Source organism: Scyliorhinus canicula, chromosome 23 (assembly GCF_902713615.1).
Source record: "Scyliorhinus canicula chromosome 23, sScyCan1.1, whole genome shotgun sequence".
Classification (NCBI taxonomy): Eukaryota; Metazoa; Chordata; class Chondrichthyes; order Carcharhiniformes; family Scyliorhinidae; genus Scyliorhinus; species Scyliorhinus canicula.
Window position 1 is genome coordinate 11,047,353 of NC_052168.1, and position 21,377 is coordinate 11,068,729.

At 53.4% G+C, this 21,377-nt stretch overlaps 1 protein-coding gene across 3 annotated transcripts in view; it reads right to left on the reverse strand.

Moving 5' to 3' along the window:
• LOC119956360 (serine/threonine-protein kinase BRSK2-like) overlaps window positions 1-21,377 on the reverse strand; it is a 60,716-nt gene that overhangs the window by 23,646 nt on the left and 15,693 nt on the right. For all 3 annotated transcript variants that reach the window (XM_038783519.1, XM_038783518.1, XM_038783520.1), the window contains exons 5-10: window positions 17,314-17,460; window positions 12,398-12,429; window positions 10,020-10,184; window positions 6,131-6,228; window positions 5,077-5,227; window positions 156-216 (exon numbers count right to left, since the gene is read on the reverse strand). In XM_038783519.1, coding sequence (XP_038639447.1) covers window positions 156-216; window positions 5,077-5,227; window positions 6,131-6,228; window positions 10,020-10,184; window positions 12,398-12,429; window positions 17,314-17,460 — 654 coding nt within the window. The remainder of the gene's footprint in view (window positions 1-155; window positions 217-5,076; window positions 5,228-6,130; window positions 6,229-10,019; window positions 10,185-12,397; window positions 12,430-17,313; window positions 17,461-21,377) is intronic.

Below are 21,377 nucleotides of genomic sequence, written 5' to 3' on the forward strand. Positions count from 1 at the left end.
TCGGTATGTCCAGGTGTGTGTGTGTGTGTGTGTGTGTGTGTCTCTGAGTATACGCAGACCCAAGCTGGGAAGCTCACGTATACATTAGCACAGCCATCACCGAGCAGAGCTACACAAAGGTACACAAGGCTAGAACATGCCCGGCATACACTTACCCTGGGGCTGCTGAGGGGGCTGGAGGAGAGGCCACACGAGGCTCCACTCACCGATCGAGACCTGCCACAAGAGAAAACCAATATGTCACTCAGATACACTCAGGACACAGGTCGATTGAGAGAGGGATTGAGAGAGAGGGATTGAGACAGAGAGATTGAGAGAGAGATTGAGAGAGGGATTGAGAGAGGGATTGAGAGAGGGATTGAGAGAGGGATTGAGAGAGGGTTTGAAGGAGAGAGATTGAAGGAGAGAAATTGAGAGAGGGATTGAGACGGAGAGATTGAAGGAGAGAGATTGAAGGAGAGAGATTGAGAGAGAGATTGAGAAAGAGATTGAGAGAGAGAGATTGAGACAGAGATTGAGAGAGAGATTGAGACAGAGAAATTGAGACAGAGAAATTGAGACAGAGAGATTGAAGGAGAGAGATTGAGAGAGAGAGATTGAGACAGAGATTGAGACAGACATTAAGACAGAGAGATTGAGACAGAGAGATTGAGACAGAGAGATTGAGACAGAGAGATTGAGACAGAGAGATGGAGACAGAGATTGAGACAGAGAGATTGAGACAGAGAGATTGAGACAGAGAGATTGAGACAGAGAGATGGAGACAGAGATTGAGACAGAGAGATGGAGACAGAGATTGAGACAGAGAGATTGAGACAGAGAGATTGAGACAGAGATTGAGACAGAGATTGAGACAGAGAGATGGAGACAGAGATTGAGACAGAGATCGAGACAGAGAGATGGAGACAGAGATTGAGACAGAGAGATTGAGACAGAGATTAAGACAGAGAGATTGAGACAGAGATTGAGACAGAGAGATGGAGACAGAGATTGAAAGAGAGAGATTGAGACAGAGAGATTGAGACAGAGAGATTGAGACAGAGATTGAGACAGAGAGATTGAGACAGAGAGATGGAGACAGAGATTGAAAGAGAGAGATTGAGACAGAGAGATGGAGACAGAGAGATTGAGACAGACATTAAGACAGAGAGATTGAGACAGAGATTGAGACAGAGATTGAGACAGAGATTGAGACAGATTGAGACAGAGAGATTGAGACAGAGAGATTGAGACAGAGAGATTGAGACAGAGAGATTGAGACAGAGATTGAGACAGAGATTGAGACAGAGATTGAGAGAGAGATATTGAGACAGAGAGATTGAGACAGAGAGATTGAGACAGAGAGATTGAGAGAGAGAGATTGCGACAGAGAGATTGCGACAGAGAGATTGCGACAGAGAGATTGCGACAGAGAGATTGCGACAGAGAGATTGAGAGAGAGATTGAGACAGAAATTGACAGAGAGAGATTGAGTGAGAGATTGAGTGAGAGATTGAGTGAGAGCGAGAATTGGGAAGGGAGGGAAAATGTTGCATTCAGATAGCGCCTTTCACAACCACTGGACATCGCAAAGCACTTGCAGCCAGTGAAGTACTTTCTGAAGCAGTTACTGCTGTTATGTTGGAAACGAGGTGGCCAATTTATGCACAGCAAGCTCCCAGAAACAGTAACACGAGGATGACCAGTTCTTTTTAACGCTGTTGATTGAGGGATAAATGTTTGCCCCGGAGGACTCTCCTGCTCCTCTTCAAAATGGTGGGCCTGGGATCGTTTACATCCACCCGGGAGGGCAGTTGGGATTAATCGTTAGTTTAATGCCTCGTCCTGAAGATGGCAACTCCAGCAGTGCAGACCTCCAACCGGAGTGTCGGCCTGGATTCTATTCTCATGGGGCCCATGCTCAGACTATGAAGCAACGGTTCAGTGGGTCAGACGGAGGTGACTGACCCAAGGCTGGTGACCCAAGCCAACCTGGAACAGGGCTCTGGAATTAACGCAACCTTCGGATCTGCAGAGATTCCAGAAAAGATATTCCCAACGAGCCCACCAACATCTTTGATTTAAGCATCTTTGGTCGTGATAATATTGCTGGGGGGAGAAAAAAAGGGACATGCCGTCAAAAAGTTCAATTTTGCGCACCATTAGGACAAACGCAAGAATGCCAAACTTCAAAGGAAGCAACGATAGACGTCCTGCCCACCACACACATGAATAAGTGTGACATATGGATTTCAACGCCATGTACGTGAGCCGTACGTCCTAATGATCGGCGAATCGTATCAAATTTCGGCTGTCCATGTCAGCAGCGTGCTGATCATATCCAACTTAAGAATATAATGTCTAACGTTAAGTTCCGCTATTGGACAGCACCTGCTGAACAAACCTGAGCGTGTTAAGAGCTACAATGACAACCGATTTAAGATTATCAATCGGGCTCGCAATGGTTTGCTCGTAACAGCATATATTTATACACAGGAGCCTGTCCTCCACGGGCAAAAAGAACAAGTCCTGACATAGCGCCATTTTTTGATAAAAAAGGATGGGGGGACAATAGTTCTCTTGCGTATTCGCCATGGCAACACCTCAACCATTCAGAGTTGACCTGCCAACCACACAGCACCGTTTTCTCGTGCGGTACAAATGGTTGCTCCCTTTGAAATTTGACATCCTTGCATCTGTCCTGATGAGTCCAAGATGAAAAGATTCGACAGCCTATCCTTTTTTATCAGGGATACACAACTTCTATACTTGCAGGTTGTTCCAATAAAGCAGCATCAAATTCGGTGGCCAGAACATGTTGACGAAGGCAACAGGCCCCAGACCAGCTAGTCCGTCCCCGGTTTAACCAGAAGGTGCCAATCGTGGCTCTGCTGGTGACAGTCCTCTCGCCGAGCCACAAGGTCGTGTCTTCAAGCCCCACCCTAACCACCTGAGCTAAATCAAACTAGCCGACACGGCAAGTGCAGCACCGAGGGAGTTCCGCACTGCTGTTACCTGCCATCTTTGGGATGAGCCCCCTCTCAGGTGGATGGGTGGAGATTCCACACGGCACCGTTTGAAGAAACGCAGTGGGGGGTTTTCCTAGTTTCCTGCCAATGTTAATTCAGTCAATGTCCCTAAAACAGGAAATGGAGTCATGGAGACAGCGTGGTAATGGCAACACCAAACCTTCCAGGCTGTAGCACCATGGGTTATCACAATGTTAGTGGGTTACCGCACTGCCGGTGGATTACCACACTGCCGGTGGGTTACCACAATGCCGGTGGATTACCACAATGCCGGTGGATTACCACAATGCCGGTGGATTACCACACTGCCAGTGGATTACCACAATGCCGGTGGATTACCACAATGCTGGTGGATTACCACAATGCTGGTGGATTACCGCACTGCCGGTGGATTACCGCAATGCCGGTGGATTACCACAATGCCGGTGGATTACCGTACTCCCGGTGGGTTACCGCACTCCCGGTGGGTTACCGCAATGCCGGTGAGTTACCACAATGACGGTGGATTACCACAATGCTGGTGGATTACTGCACTGCTGGTGGATTACCACAATGCCAGTGGATTACCACAATGCCTGTGGATTACCACAGTACCAGTGAATTACCACACTACTAGTGGATTACCACAATACCAGTGGATTACCACAATACCAGTGGATTACCACAATGCCTGTGGATTACCACAATGCCAGTGGATTACCACAGTACCAGTGGATTACCACACTACTAGTGGATTACCACAATACCAGTGGATTACCACAATGCCTGTGGATTACCACAATGCCAGTGGATTACCACAGTACCAGTGGATTACCACACTACTAGTGGATTACCACAATACCAGTGGATTACCACAATACCAGTGGATTACCACAATGCCTGTGGATTACCACAATACCAGTGTATTACCACAGTACCAGTGGATTACCGCTATACCAATGGATGATCATAATCCCAGTGGATTACCGCTATACCAATGGATGATCATAATCCCAGTGGATTACCGCTATACCAGGCCCAGTTTCATGCGAGCTGGGGAAATCTCGGGCAATCTGGCTGCTCAGAATCAGCTGTTAGCCGTTTCATGCTGCAGGCACTGTGGTGAATTACAGACGGGCCAACATTCAGGCTAGGCAGGCTGCAGATAAAGGCCCAGTGAGTGTGAAGAATGAGTAGGCCGCAGGGAAGCATGTCATCAACAGAAAAGAGTTGTGTGTCACCCCATGACCTCCTGTCTTCGCATCAGGAACTTATCAACCAGCGAGCGTCGGACCCGCACATCGGCCCTGACACTAAAGATGCATCCACAGTCTAACTGGAAAGGTAGACGGGGCTGGAAGGGCTAAATGGCCGACTCCTGCTCCGATGTAACACAGAATGTGAGGGCATACTCACAGTGGAACCTCCTCATTCCATCCCTTACAATTCTCCACCACCCCCACCTCCGCACCCTCGTTACTTCAGGGCGAGGGAATATTCCTCCATTGAAGAGTTCAACAGATTCCCCACTGAAAGTTCCGGAAGCTTTTTTGGGCACAAGGCGGTGAGTTTGAACTGGAAACATCTCCGTGACCCATCCGGGACTGGAACGTTTGGTATATAAGTCGCGCCTTCGGAGGCACTGGGAGTGCGAATCGTAAGGATCTCTTCCAGGTGGAAACATTTTTCTTCGTTCTTTCGTGGGATGCGGGAGTCGCCGGCTGGGCCAGCATTTCTTGTCCATCCCTAATTGCCCCTTGAACTGAGCGTCTCGCTCGGCCATTTCAGACGGGCAGATAAGAGTCAACCACGTTGGCGTGGGTCAGGAGTCACATGTAGGCCAGGCCGGATAAGGGCGGCAGATTTCCCTTCCCTAAAGACACTCGAGCGAACAATTGGCCTCAGGATTACTATTCCAGTGACAATTCCATTCAGAGTGCCCATGGTGGGTGGGCGGGGCGGAAGGGAGGCTCCTGCGTAAGGGCCCCCCCGAGGACAGCTCATCACACTCGTCCCTCTACCCCCCCCCCCCCCCCCCCCCCACCACCCGGCTGACCCGGACAGCTCTGTACCTGACAGGCAGACCTACCGCTGGCTGTGCTGGGCCACGTCAATGGCGCGGCGGGCGAGCACCGGAGATCCCCCGTCTGTCACGCTCAGCACCTCCATCGACTTCCTCTCGGGCCGGCGCTTGCCGTGACGATTCAGCATGGGCGAGTCGACCCGTTTGCGAGGGGGGTCTGAGGAGAGAGAAGAGGAGACGGAACACGACGGCTTTCAGGACGACAGTCAATCCCAATCGAGCCTGCAGGCTAGGCCCCGTTTTCCACACACCCCCTCAACGCGGGATGGCGGGGGTAGGGGGGGGGGGGGGGTAATGGAGGAGGGACGGGATTGGGGGGGCCGGGAGAGGGGATGGGGGGGCAGGATGAGGGGCAGGATGGGGGGGGGGGGCGTGATGTGGAGACCCCCATCCCCCCATCTCGCCCCCCCCCCAATCGGGAGGGGGGATGGGGGGCGCGGCGGGGACCAACAACAACGATCGCTATCAGGTGATTTCTGTACGGGGGCGCGAAGGGGTGATAATTGGGCGGCAGCAATGTGAAGCCTGCCATAGTAGAATAGCCATATTGTTAGAACATAGAACATAGAACAGTACAGCACAGAACAGGCCCTTCGGCCCTCAATGTTGTGCCGAGCCATGATCACCCTACTCAAACCCACGTATCCACCCTATACCCGTAACCCAACAACCCCCCCCTTAACCGTACTTTTTTTTATTAGGACACTACGGGCAATTTAGCACGGCCAATCCACCTAACCCGCACATCTTTGGACTGTGGGAGGAAACCGGAGCACCCGGAGGAAACCCACGCACGCAGGGGGAGGACGTGCAGACTCCACACAGACAGTGACCCAGCCGGGAATCGAACCTGGGACCCTGGAGCTGTGAAGCATTTATGCTAACCACCGTGCTACCCTGCTGCCCCAGGTTGAAGGTCACGGACGAAGAACAATCCACCAGGGTGGGTTGAACCGCCTTATTCCCCCCCTCTCGGAGGGTGAGCAATGCTCATGGTGGTGGTGGGGTGGGGGGGGTCATCTCTCTCAGCATCATAAGAGGCGCAGATCCTGGGACTTACCAATTTCGTTCCGCGGGGGTAAGTCCTCATCCTCACAGCTCGGATACCGCTCTTTCCTGTCTAGCAGCAGGAAGTAGATCATTTTCTCCTGATTCTCTCTGTGTAGCAAGAAATATTGAAAAAAAAAACAAAGACTTGCATTTAAATGGCGCCTTCCAGGTCCACAAGCGCTGTGCAGCCACTGAGGTACTTTTTAAAGCATTGCCACTGGGTGTTGGAGACACTGCAGCCCATTTGTGCACAGCAAGCTCCCACAGACAACAATGTGAAGTTGACCAGATCATCTGGTTTTGGCCATTTCTTATTTTTCCAATTAAGGGGCAATTTAGCGCGGCCAATCCACCTACCCTGCACATCTTTGGGTTGTGGGTGCGAGACCCACGCAAACACGGGAAGAATGAGCAAACTCCACGCGGACAGTGACCCAGAGCCGTGATCGAACCCGGGTCCTTCGGCGCCGTGAGGCAGCAGTGCTAACCACTGCGCCGACCTGCTGCCTTGTTTTTGCCAATGTTGATTGAGGGATAAATCTTGGCCCAAAGCACCGTGGAGAACTCATCTGTCCTTCAAAATAGCGCTGTGGGATTGGATTCTTTGACTACCTGAGGGGTCAGGTGGGGCCTGGGTTTAATGTCTTATGCGGAATAAAGAAACTGTGCCCCTGACAGTGCAACACAGCCCCAGGTCTCCACTGGAACACTGCGGCCCCGGTAGGAGGATAAATAAATATTTGGTGCCAAGTTTGAGATATGTGTGGTGGCACAGTGGTTAGCACTGCTGCCTCACGGCGCCGAGGACCCGGATTCAATCCCGGCCCCGGGTCACTGACCGCGTGGAGTTTGTACATTCTCCCCGTGTCTGGGTGGGTCTCACCCCCACAATCCAAAGATGTGCAGGGTAGGTGGATTGGCCGTGCTAAATTGCCCCTTAATTGGAAAATAAAATTTGGTACTTAAAATTTTTTTTTTTAAAGTTTGTGATTTGAATTGTTGGAGAAAGGAGACTAGGGTGATATATTTTTCTCTCTGCCTTGCCACTTTAAATTATTTTGATCAAGTTATACGGAGACTATATAACCAGTTTCAGCATCCTGGCCCGGTAATGTAGACATTGCCCAAATCTTCCAAGGGGTGGCATCACCCTCGGATTGCCACTCCCTTCCTACTTTTCTCTGGGATTCCAGGGCTCCACATTTCTGGCAGGACATTCAATCCTGGCTTCTCCAGCAATCCGGGGCGTTTCTGAAATGGAACCGTTTCTTTGGAGCGCTGGATCAATGGGGGAAAGATAAGTCATTTCCAGGGTAACTATCCTGGTAAATCAATCAGAATTGTCCAACGTCTCTGGAGGGTCCCGGGGAGTTTGCCTATTGGAAGGTCACACTTCCTGCGCAAGTCCCACACAGTCCGTGCACTGTTTGGAGGATTGAGAGATGGAGAGAGAGAGAGAGAAATGGAGAGAGATAGAGATGCCAAGATACTGAGATAGAGACACCGAGATAGAGATAGAACTATAGAGATAGAAATATAGAGATAGAAGGAGAGAGCAAAGGACAGAGATAGAGAGATAAAGAGAGAGATAGATAAAGAGAGAGAGGGATAGATAAAGAGAAAGATAAACAGGGAAAAGGTCAAAGAGGGGGGAGACAGAGAGATAGATAGAGAGCGAGATTGAGACAGGAGATAGAAAGATTGAGATAGAGATAGAGAATAGAAAGAGATATAGATATAGAAAGAGAGAGAGATAGAGGGAGAGATAAAAAGAGGATATAGAGATTGAGATAGAGAGTGATAGTGATAGAGATAGAAAGAGAGAGAGATAAATATAAAAAGAGGGAGATAGAGGGAGAGATAGAAATAGATGGTAGCGAGAGACATATAAAGAGAAAGAAGAATAGCAAGAGAGAGAGATAGAGATAGAAGGAGATATATAAAGAGAGGTAGAGAATGAGAGATAAAGAGGAAGAAAGTCAAAGGGGGGAGACAGAGAGATATATAGAGAGTGAGATAGAGAGAGGAGAGAGAGAGATCGAGATTGAGAGAGATAGCGGGAGAGATAGAAAGAGAGAGAGATAAATATAGAAAGAGAGATAGAGAGAGAGAGAGAGAGATGGATAGCAAGAGAGAGAGAGAGAGAGAAATGGAAAGAGAGCTAGTGGGAGACAAGAAGAGATAAAGATGGAGAGAATGAGATGGAGAGAGTGAGACGGACGGAGTGAGATGGAGATTATATATATATTTTGGAGAGAGAGAGAGATATTGTGGCTTGTTTTAACTTTTGATCCAAGCAGGTTTTTGACAGAATTTCATATTTTTGGGACAAACATTTCATAAATTCCATCTGGTATCTGTTAAAATATCCGTCGCCAAGGATATTTTTAGATATCTTATTGATTGACCGAGCTCGCCGGGAGCCTCACGCGGGACTGAATGAGCTACATGAGACTCCAGAGCCATGGGTAGCCAAGCCCTGGTCTAATTAGTTAACAAGAGAAAACAGACTTTGACTGAAGTAGCAGGAGGACTCGTGGCGGAGTGGGTTAGCATCCCTGGCTCTGAGCTGGAAGCTCCAGGTTCAAGTCCCACCCCAGGACACGATGGCCAAGCAAGGTACGTTCATAAAACAATTTGATTATCAACCTGTAAATCCTTCTAACGCACATCAGTAGGAGCAATTCCTGGTCAGACATAAGATGGAAGGAGCTTTGGAGCCTCTGCCATCACGATCCATAGCTCCAGGCGACAATACACATGTTGCCGCATCAACCTGGCCTCCCCGAGTGACCTGTTAACACCATCACTCACTTACACACCACCTTGCATTCTTTCCACAGGATGTGGGCTGCGCTGGCTGGGTCAACAGCTGTTGCCCATCCCAAATTACCGCTGAGAAGGAGGTGGGGAGCCACCTTCTTGAATATACACAGTCCCTGACATGTAGGTACACCCATTGGCAGCACAGGGGTTAGCACCATTGCTTTACCGCACCAGGGTCCCAGGTTCGATTCCCGGCTTGGGTCACTGTCTGTGCGGAGTCTGCACGTTCTCCCCGTGCCTGCGTGGGTTTCCTCCGGCAGCTCCGGTTTCCTCCCACGAGTCCCGAAAGACGTGCTTGTTAGGTGAATCAGACAATCTGAATTCTCCCTCCGTCTACCCGAACAGGGGCCGGAATGTGGCGACTAGGGGCTTTTCACAGTAACTTCAGTGCAGTGTTAATTGTGAGCCGACTTGTGACACTAATAAAGATTATTATTGTGCTGTTAGGGAGGGAGTTACAGGACGTTACCCCAGCAACAGTGAAGGAACAGCGGCACATTTGCAAGTCGGGATGGTGAGTGACTTGGAGGGGAACCTCCAGGTGGTGGGGTTCCCAGGTATCTGCTGCCCTTGTCCTTCTAGACGGTAGAAGTCACAGGTTTGGAAGGTGACCTCTGGCGATGCTAAAATGTGTTACAGCCAATGAAATACACTGTTGCAACATGGGTAAGGTGGGACCCAATTTGCACAAAGGAAGCTCCCAGAAAAATCAATGCGATGATGACCAGATAGTGTGTTGAGGGATAGATATTAATCAGGTCACAGGGAAGAACTCTCTCTGCTCCTCTCCGAAATACTGGGTGTGGGATTATTTTCACTCCCCTGAGAGAGCAGGCAAGGTCTCGGTTTGACAACTCGCTCTGAAAGACGCCCCTCTGACAGTTCAGCGCTCCCTCAGTACGGCACTGCAAAGGGACAGCCTGGATCTCAGTGCCCGAATCCCCAGAGAGGAGAGTGAGGAACTCGTGACCTTCTGTCTCGGAGGCAGGGCCGCTCCCGACGGAGCCGCTCATCCCTCGCTCCCGCGCAAGATCTTCACCAACAATAAAGAGCAGCCAAAGGAGGTTACTTACTCCTCAAACAGGAGGTCGTGCTTCAGTTTGTTCTTGTCTCGAAAACAGCCGAGCGAGTTCATACTGTCCAGCACGTCTGGGTCGATGTCGCTCACAGACTGTAGCCTCCGAATCATCACTTTCCGTGCTATCGGCTGTTCGGGCTCCGGCTCATTCTTGCCACCTCTGAAACGACACACCGACACCCTCAGGCACGTCCGGACAGGCCTGGTCAGAACGTCTTATTGCCAGTCAACCATCTGCCATGCCAGACCCAAACAACCCGCCACTCATAACGCCCGTCTGGCCCACACGTGGCACTTGCTGCCCGCTGACCCCCCCATCTCTGTGGGGCTGGTGACTCCTGGCTTTGCAAAGGTGTCCCTCAAACCCGCCCCCCCCCCCCCCCCCCCCGCCCTCTCCTAGCTTACCTGATCCCGCTGGGCTCTAGCTTCCGTTAATATTGAGCTGGGGCGGTGGGTGGTAGAGGGCAAGGACACAATGGGGATTAGCTGTGATGCCTACTGCAGTTGAATAGCTTACCTGACAGACCGCCTGAGTTCAAGAGTGGCGGTGACCAGATCACTGGATCTGTACTCCACCAAGGAGTCGGCACAGGTGAGGGGGAATCGGAACAGCAATTGCAGCAGGTTTAATTTCTCAGTTAGAGGAATGAATTAAAAAAAAAAAATGTTTATTCTTTCACTGGATATGTGCGCCGCCGGCTAGATCAACATTTATTGCCCATCCCTAATTGCCCCTTGAGAAGGTGGTGATTAGCTGCCTTCTTGAGCCGCTGCAGCCCATGTGGTGTAAGTACACCCACCGTGCTGTTAGGGAGGGAGTTCCTTGACCCAGCGACAGTTATAGAGGTTTACAGCATGGAAACAGGCCCTTCGGCCCAACTTGTCCACGCTGCCCACTTTTTAACCACAAAGTTAGTCTCAATTGCCGGCATTTGGTCCGTATCCCTCTTTACCCAGCTTTCCCATATAACTGTCTAAATGCTTTTTAAAAGACAAAATTGTACCCGCCTCTACTACTGCCTCTGGCAGCTCATTCCAGACACTCGCCTCCCTCTGTGTGAAACAATTGCCCCTCTGGACCCTTTTATATCTCTCCTCTCTCACCTTAAACCTACGCCCCTCCCTCCCTTTGGGAAAAGATGTTGACTGTCTACCTTATCTATGCCCCTCATTATTTGATAGACCTCTATAAGGTCGAAGAACAAAGATCATTACAGCACAGGAACAGGCCCTTCGGCCCTCCAGGCCTGTACCAGTCATGATACCACCCTTGGCCAAGACCCTCAGCACTTCCTTGTGCCGTATCCCTCTATACCCACCCTATCCACGTATTTGTCGAGCTGCCTTTTGAACGCCGTTAATGTATCTGCGTGAATGGAGATATAGTTCCAGGTCGGGATGGTGAGTGACTTGGAGGGGAACCTGCAGGTCGGGTGGGGTTCCCATGTGTCTGCTGCCCTTGTCCTTCGAGACAGTCGAGGTTGTGGGGTTGGAAGGTGCTGTCTCAGGGGGTCTTGGGGAGTTGCTGCAGTGCACCTTGTAGATGCTGCACAGGGCTGCCAGGGTGCGTCGGTGCTGGAGTGAGTGGATGATGACGATGGTGGATGGGGTGCCACTCAAGCGGGGCTGCTTTGTCCTGGATGGTGTTGAGCTTCTTGAGTGTCCTTGGGCCTTCAATGATCCAGGCAAGTGGAGAGTATTCCATTATATTCCTGACCTGTGCCTTGGAGGAGGTGGACAGGTTTTGGGTCGGGTCGAAGGCGAGTTACTCACCGCAGAATTCCCAGCCTCTGAAGCTAACTTTTCAATTCCAGATTGTATTCATTAAATTTAAATCCCACCAATTGGGGGATTTGAACCCCTGACACCCCCCCCCCCCCCCCCCCCACCAGAGCATTAGCCTCAATCTCTGGATTACTAGTCCAGTGACGTCACCATGACACCACCCTGATGTCTAGTTGCATAATCGGGACGGAGAGCTGTATAGAGTCCAGAGGCCTCACCTCAAAAGAGGGTGGGGAAGCAATGAGTAAATTAACCCACCAACCTCTCCCCCCCCAAATCTCCTCAATATGGAAGCACCCACTATTCCCACAGCTAACAAGAACATTCCCAGTAACAGAATTGAGACAGAGGAAAGACACTGCAAAGGAAGGCAGAGAAGTGAATTAGGCGCTGGCATATCCTGCCAGGGTCGATGGGATTGAGGTTCGGTGTCCGTTCAGCCCACACTGCAGCCTGAGGCCTACTCCAACACTTATCATCAGTCTCAGTCAGAGAGAGGACAGCGAGAGGGGGAACGCTGGTGAAGGCCGAGGCTTGGGCCAACACACATAGCTGGGTCTGCGACCTGTTTGTGTAGGGTGTACTTACTGATACCAGGTGTGCTTCTGAATCTGTTCCAGCTAATGGGCAGCAGGTGGGTTGTGGAGGAGAGAGAGAAAGGAAAGGTGTTTAATGAGAGAATTCAGAACAGACATTTCCAGTTATCGAGAAAACCGAGATGGTGAATGCACCAAACATCAGAGAGAAAACCAGAAGATAAAGGAATCCCTCCGCCAACAGAGTAACACTGATATCACCCCCCCGTCCCAATGGGGTCACACTGATATCACCCCCCGTCCCAATGGGGGTCACACTGATATCTCTCCCCCACCCAATGGGGTCACACTGATATCTTCCCACCCCCCCCCCCCCTCCCAATGGGGTCACACTGATATCTTCCCACCCCCCCTTCCAATGGGGTCACACTGATATCTCTCCCCCTCCCAACCAATGGGGTCACACTGATATCACCCCCCGTCCCAATGGGGTCACACTGATATCTCTCCCCCGTCCCAATGGGGTCACACTGATATCACCCCCTCCCAACCAATGGGGTCACACTGATATCTCTCCCCCACCCAATGGAGTAACACTGATATCTCCCCCCACCCCACCCAACCAATGCAGTAACACTGATATCACCCCCCACCCAATGGGGGTCACACTGATATCACCCCCTCCCAACCAATGGGGTCACACTGATATCTCTCCCCCACCCAACGGAGCAACACTGATATCTCCCCCCACCCAACGGAGCAGCACTGATATCTACCCCCCACCCAATGGGGTCACACTGATATCCCCCCACCCCCCCTCCCAATGGGGTCACACTGATATCTTCCCACCTCCCCCCCTCCCAATGGGGTCACACTGATATCTTCCCACCCCCACCTCCCTACCAATGGGGGTCAAACTGATATCTTCCCACCCCCCCCTCCCAATGGGGGTCACACTGATATCTTCCCACCCCCCCTCCCAATGGGGGTCACACTGATATCTCTCCCCCCCCCCCCCAACGGGGTCACACCGATATCTCTGCCCTCCCCCAATGGGGTCACACTGATATCTCTCCCCCTCCCAATGGGGCAACACTGGTATCTCTCCCCCTCCCAATGGGATCACACGGATATCCCCCCCCCCATGGGGTCACACTGATATCCCCCCACCCCCCCTCCCAATGGGGTCACTCTGATATCTCCCCACCACCCCTCCCAATGGGGTCACACTGATATCTTCCCACCCCCCCTTCCAATGGGGGTCACACTGATATCTTCCCACCCCCACCCCCCCCCGCCCCTCCCACTCCCAATGGGGTCACACTGATATATTCCCACCCCCCTCCCAATGGGGTCACACTGATATCCCCCCACCCCCCCTCCCAATGGGGTCACACTGATATCTTCCCACCTCCCCCCCTCCCAATGGGGTCACACTGATATCCCCCCACCCCCCCTCCCAATGGGGTCACACTGATATCTTAGAATCTTAGAACAGTACAGCACAGAACAGGCCCTTCGGCCCTCGATGTTGTGCCGAGCCATGATCACCCTACTCAAACCCACGTATCCACCCTGTACCCATAACCCAACAACCCCCCCTTAACCTTACTTTTTAGGACACTACGGGCAATTTAGCATGGCCAATCCACCTAACCCGCACATCTTTGGACTGTGGGAGGAAACCGGAGCACCCGGAGGAAACCCACGCACACAGGGGGAGGCTGTGCAGACTCCGCACAGACAGTGACCCAGCCGGGAATCGAACCTGGGACCCTGGAGCTGTGAAGCATTGATGCTAACCACCATGCTACCCTGCTGCCCCTCCCAATGGGGTCACACTGATATCTTCCCACCCCCCCCCCCTCCCAATGGGGGTCACACTGATATCTTCCCACCCCCCCCTCCCAATGGGGTCACACTGATATCTTCCCACCCCCCCCCCTCCCAATGGGGTCACACTGATATCTTCCCACCTCCCCCCCTCCCAATGGGGTCACACTGATATCTTCCCACCCCCCCCCCCCCTCCCAATGGGGGTCACACTGATATCTTCCCACCCACCCCCCCTCCCAATGGGGTCACACTGATATCTTCCCACCTCCCCCCCTCCCAATGGGGTCACACTGATATCTTCCCACCCCCCCCCCCTCCCAATGGGGGTCACACTGATATCTTCCCACCCCCCCTCCCAATGGGGTCACACTGATATCTTCCCACCCCCCCCCCCTCCCAATGGGGTCACACTGATATCTTCCCACCTCCCCCCCTCCCAATGGGGTCACACTGATATCTTCCCACCCCCCCCCCCTCCCAATGGGGGTCACACTGATATCTTCCCACCCCCCCTCCTCCCAATGGGGTCACACTGATATCTTCCCACCTCCCCCCCTCCCAATGGGGTCACACTGATATCTTCCCACCCCCCCCCTCCCAATGGGGGTCACACTGATATCTTCCCACCCCCCCCTCCCAATGGGGGTCACACTGATATCTTCCCACCCCCCCTCCCAATGGGGGTCACACTGATATCTTCCCACCCCCCCTCCCAATGGGGGTCACACTGATATCTTCCCACCCCCCTCCCAATGGGGGTCACACTGATATCTCCCCCCCCCCTCCCAATGGGGTCACACTGATATCTTCCCCCCCCCTTCCCAATGGGGTCACACTGATATCTCCCCCCCCCCCCCCTCCCAATGGGGTCACACTGATATCTTCCCACCCCCCCCTCCCAATGGGGTCACACTGATATCTTCCCCTGCCCCCCCCCCCCCCAACGGGGTCACACTGATATCTTCCCACCCCCCCACCTCCCAATGGGGTCACACTGATATCTTCCCATCCCCCCTCCCCTCCCAATGGGGTCACACTGATATCTTCCCACCCCCCCTCCCAATGGGGTCACACTGATATCTTCCCACCCCCCTCCCAATGGGGTCACACTGATATCTTCCCACCCCCCCTCCCAATGGGGTCACACTGATATCTTCCCTCCCCCCCCCCCCTCCCAATGGGGTCACATTGATATCTTCCCACCCCCACCCCTCCCAATGGGGTCACACTGATATGTCTCCCCCTCCCAATGGGGTCACACTGATATGTCTCCCCCTCCCAATGGGGTCACACTGATATCTCTCCCCCTCCCAATGGGGTCACACTGATATCTCCCCCCCCCCTCCCAATGGGGTATCACTGATATCCCCCCCCCCAATGGGGTCACACTGATATCTCCCCCCCCTCCCAATGGGGTCACACTGATATTCCCCCCCCCCCCCCAATGGGGTCACACTGATATTCCCCACCCCCCCAATGGGGTCACACTTATATATCTCTCCCCCTCCCAATGGGGTCACACTGATATCTCTCCCCCTTCCAATGGGGTCACACTGATATCTCTCCCCCTCCAAATGGGGTCACACTGATATGTCTCCCCCTCCCAATGGGGTCACACTGATATCTCCCCCCCCCCCCCAATGGGATCACACTGATATCTCCCCCCCTCCAATGGGGTCACATTGATATCTCCCCTCCTCCCTCCCAATGGGGTCACACTGATATCTCTCCCCCTCCCAGTGGGGTCACACTGATATCTCTCCCCCTCCTGATGGGGTCACACTGATATCTCTCCCCCTCCCAATGGGGTATCACTGATATCCCCCCTAATGGGGTCACACTGATATCTCCCCCCCCTCAATGGGGTCGCACTGATATCTCCCCCGCCTCCCAATGGGGTCACACTGATATCTCCCCTCCCCCCCTCTCAATAGGGTCACACTGATATCTCTCCCCCTCCCAATGGGGTATCACTGATATCCCCCCTAATGGGGTCACACTGATATCTCCCCCCCCCTCAATGGGGTCGCACTGATATCTCCCCCGCCTCCCAATGGGGTCACACTGATATCTCCCCTCCCCCCCTCTCAATAGGGTCACACTGATATCTCCCCCCCCCCCCAACGGGGTCACAGTGATATCTTCCCACCCCCCCCACCTCCCAATGGGGTCACACTGATATCTTCCCATCCCCCCTCCCCTCCCAATGGGGTCACACTGATATCTTCCCCCCCCCCCCTCCCAATGGGGTCACACTGATATTCCCCCCCCCCCAATGGGGTCACACTGATATTCCCCCCCCCCCCCCCCCCCCCCCCCAATGGGGTCACACTTATATATCTCACCCCTCCCAATGGGGTCAAACTGATATCTCTCCCCCTTCCAATGGGGTCACACTGATATCTCTCCCCCTCCAAATGGGGTCACACTGATATGTCTCCCCCTCCCAATGGGGTCACACTGATATCTCCCCCCCCCCCCCCAATGGGATCACACTGATATCTCCCCCCCTCCAATGGGGTCACATTGATATCTCCCCTCCTCCCTCCCAATGGGGTCACACTGATATCTCTCCCCCTCCCAGTGGTGTCACACTGATATCTCTCCCCCTCCTGATGGGGTCACACTGATATCTCTCCCCCTCCCAATGGGGTATCACTGATATCCCCCCTAATGGGGTCACACTGATATCTCCCCCCCCCTCAATGGGGTCGCACTGATATCTCCCCCGCCTCCCAATGGGGTCACACTGATATCTCCCCTCCCCCCCTCTCAATAGGGTCACACTGATATCTCCCCCCCCCCCCCCCCCCCCCCAATGGGGTCACACTGATATCTCCCCCGCCTCCCAATGGGGTCACACTGATATCTCTCCCCCTCCCAATGGGGTCACACTGATATCTCCCCCCCCCCCCCCCCCCAATGGGGTCACTGATATCTCCCCCCCCCCCCTCAATGGGGTCACACTGATATCTCCCATCCCCCCTCCCAATGGGGTAACACTGATATCTCTCCCCCCCCTCCCAATGCAGTAGCACTGATAACCCTGTTGTGGTGTTGATGGTGAGTCCATTTGCTGTAGAATCAGAGACAGGACATGGCAGGGTGTGTGCGAGGGACTGGGCTACTGACCGAGAGGCGTTTATCTGCATCCACCTCGATCATGCCCCGTAGTAAATTCTGGCAGTCGGGAGGAATAAAGTGCGGCATGTGGAAGACGCCTCGTTTGACCTTCTCTAACAGCTGTCGCAAGTTGTCATCATCGAACGGCAACGCTCCCTGTGGAGAAACAGAGGGAATGGTCACTGTGTCCCACTTCACAAAGCCCCCCACCACCACCCTCCCCATCACCGTGACCCCCCTCATCCCCCCCTCTCTGTGACCCACCCCACCCCCCCAATCTCTGTGACCCACCCCACGCCCCTGCTGTCTCTGTGACCCACCTCACCCCCCTCCCCATCTCTGTGACCCAAGTCACACCCCCCCCCCCCCGCCCGTCTGTGTGCCACTTCACACCTCCACCCGTCTCTGTGTGCCACCTCACACCCCCCCCCCCGCCCGTCTCTGGAACCCACCTCACACCCCCCCCCCCACCCTGCCCATCTCTGTGACCCACCCCAGCCCCCCTGCCCGTCTCTGTGACCCACCCCAGCCCCCCTGCCCATCTCTGTGACCCACCCCACCGCCCCTGCCCATCTCTGTGACCCACCCCACCGCCCCTGCCCATCTCTGTGACCCACCCCAGCCTCCCTGTCCATCTCTGTGACCCACCTCACCCCCCCTGCCCATCTCTGTGACCCACCCCACCGCCCCTGCCCATCTCTGTGACCCACCCCACCCCCCCTGCCCATCTCTGTGACCCACCCCACCCCCCCTGCCCGTCTCTGCGACCCTTTTCACAACCTCGTCCATCTTTCTGGTTGTGAATCTTCGGAACTCTCCAGCGAGAGCCTTGTGGATGTTGCACCATTCAATACATTTAAGGTCTCTCAGGGAATCCGGAGGGTGTACTAACTTCAGGAGTTGGCTCCAACAGATAACTTACGACAACCAACACTTTCTGCCAACTATACGCAATTGTTCACACAGTGCTTCAAAACGGTCTCTCCACACTCAGCACCAGGGTCCAACTGTTGGGACAAGTCCCAAAACATCCCAGTGAATTCCCAGCTCCCACCATTGATTGTCCCGGTGGGTCACATGACCTCTCCCTCAGAGAATGTTCATTAAAGGGGCTAGCTACTACATCCCTCCCCCCTTTTATGTCCTTTTTTAAAAAACATAATTAAATGACACAATTGCCAAAAGAGCAATGATCACGAAAACTTTTACACTAGTTCATAAATAACTGGGGCGGCACAGTGGTTAGCACTGTTGCTTCACAAATTCAGGGTCCCGGGCTCAATTCCGACCTCGGGTGACTGTCTGTGCGGAGTCTGCACGTTCTCCCCGTGTCTGCGTGGGTTTCCTCCGGGCGCTCCGGTTTCTTCCCACAGTCCAAAGATGTGCAGGTTAGGGTGGATTGGCCATGCTAAATTGCCCCTTAGTGTCCAAAAGGTTTGGTGGGGTTACGGGGATAGGGTGGAGGCGTGGGCTTAAGTAGGGTGCTCTTTCCAAGGGCCGGTGCAGATCCGATGGGCCGAATGGCCTCCTTTTGCACTGTAAACGCTATAACTCAGTCTATCCGGTGACTTCTTCTTCCTCGAGGAGCAGCACAGCGCCAGTGACTGAGGTTCTTCTATTGAGGCAGTTACTGTTGGCATCATTTCACCAGGACTCGCCCGGTGCACCGACGTTTCACCTGCCTCTGTTTCCAGTGTTCCCTGGGGGATGACACTCTGGCCTATTACGCGCTCCTCAGGCAACCCACTGCGCTTCCCGCTAACACAGTTGGACCAAGTCGTAGCCCTGGTTCTGGAGACGGCTCTCGCCCACCCAAGTGATCTATCTACTTTTGAAAAAATCTTGTCCTATACTTTAATCTCATTGGACACCAGCCCTGTTCTGTCCACAACAGCATTTGGAACCCAATTCGGTTCATTGCCGGAATTCTTCACATACACTGGATCCTCTGTCTTGCACTTTTAAACAAATCGTGTTTCGTCCTCTGTGTCCTCCTGCGTGCCTCCAGCCTTCCGCTAAATTTGGGAACACTAGTCTTAACCTGGACGACCCATCAACAGCTCAGTTGGATGGACTCCAGTAGTCGCATTTTATACGTCAGCGGGAACCTCACATACTGTTATGTTATTGAGCTACTAATCCGGAGCCAAGTTCAAGTCCCACTTGGGACATTTACATTTAATTCATTAATTAGTATGGAATAAGAGCTAGTCTCATTCATAAATATCAGAAAATTATTGGATGATCGTAAAGATCCCGGGCGGAATTCTCCACTCCCGGGAAAAATCGGGAGGGCCGTCATGAACTCGGCCGAGTTTCACGACGGCCTCGGAGGCCGCTCCTCGCCCCCTATTCTCCCCTCCCGGCGGGGCTAGGAGCGGCGCTCCGTGAATCTCGGCCGCGGGGGCGTCGCACCGAGAATGACGCGGCCGGCGTGCCTAATGACGTCAGCTGCGCATGCGCAGGTTGGCCGGCTCCAACCCGCGCATGCACGGCTGACGTCACGACGCTGACAGCTCGAACCCGCGCATGCGCGGTGGCCGTCTTTCCCCTCAGCCGCCCCGCAAGACGTGGCGGGTTTATCTTGCGGGGCGGCGGAGGGGAAATAGTGCGTCTGATTGAGACGCCGGCCCGACGATCGGTGGGCACCGATCGCGGGCCTGTCCCCTCCCGAGCACAGTCGTGGTGCTCTTTCCCCTGTACTCCCCCCACAAGCCCCAAACGGGCATATCTCACCCGTTTCATGACGGCAGCGACCAGGTGAGGTTGATGTCGTCATGAAACGGTCGCGAACGGCAGGACGCTCGGCCCATCCGGGTCGGAGATCCGCTGTTCGCCAGCGAGCGCCGTTCTTCCGAGCCGGGGGGGGGGGGGGAATCGCGGGGGTCGTGAATTTTGTCGGGGGGCCCTCCCGCGATTCTCCCACGCCGCGTGGGGAGAATCGCGCCCCCCATCTTTTTTTTTCTTTTATAAATTTTGAGTATCCAATTCATTTTTTCCGATTAAGGGTCAATTTAGCGTGGCCAATCCGCCCAGCCTGCCCATCTTTGGGTTGTGGGGGTGAAACCCACGCAGACACGGGGAGAATGTGCAAACTCCACACGGACAGTGACCCAGAGCCGGGATTCGAACCTGGGATCTCGGCGCTGTGAGGCAGCAGGGCTAACCCACTGTGCCACCGTGCTGCCTGTAAAGATCCCATCTTGTTCACCAATGTCCTGTAGGGAAGGAAATCTGCTGTCCTGACCTGGTCTGGCCGGATCAGAGAAGGTTCACTCCGATGATCCCCGGTTATGGAGGGATTGTCTTGTGAGCAAAGGTTAAACAGGTTGAGAGTCCACTGATTGGAATTTAGTAGAATGAGATGTCATCTCATTGCGACAAAGAGGAGTCTCAGAGGCTTGACAGGGTCAATGCAGAGAGGCTGATTTCCCTCATGGGAGAGTCCAGAACCAGAGGGTACAGTCTCTTGTGACGACTGGAAGACTTTTAGAAATATTGGATTTTAAGTGTTGGGCCATGTAAGGGTTAAAAGCCTGGGGTTAGAGTGTGTTTGACTGCAGTGGTCTTGTTTTGGTTTTTTTTTACGATTTCTGTTTTGCAGGGGCCTGGGTGCTTTTAGCAGCCAGAAGGTGAAATTGACAAAGGAATGTGTTTTTTCAGTCTGGACTAATTGTTTCATAGAATTTACAGTGCAGAAGAAGGCCATTCGGCCCATCGAGTCTGCGCCAGCCCATTGTAATATCACCCCAACAAAACCCACATGTCCACCTAACCCGTAACCCAGTAACCCCACCAAACCTTTTTGGACACTAAGGGCAATTTGGCATGGTCAACCCACCTAACCTGCACATCTTTGGACTGTCGGAGGAAACCGGAGCACCCGGAGGAAACCCACGCAGACACGGGGAGAACGTGCAGACTCCGCACACACAGTGACCCAAGCCGGGAATCGAACCTGGGACCCTGGTGCTGTGAAGCAACTGTGCTAACCGCTGTGCTACCGTGCCGCCCACGGGCTGTGGTTTGACTGGGGAAGTCCCCGGGGAGTTAATGTGCTTTGCAGCCTGCAG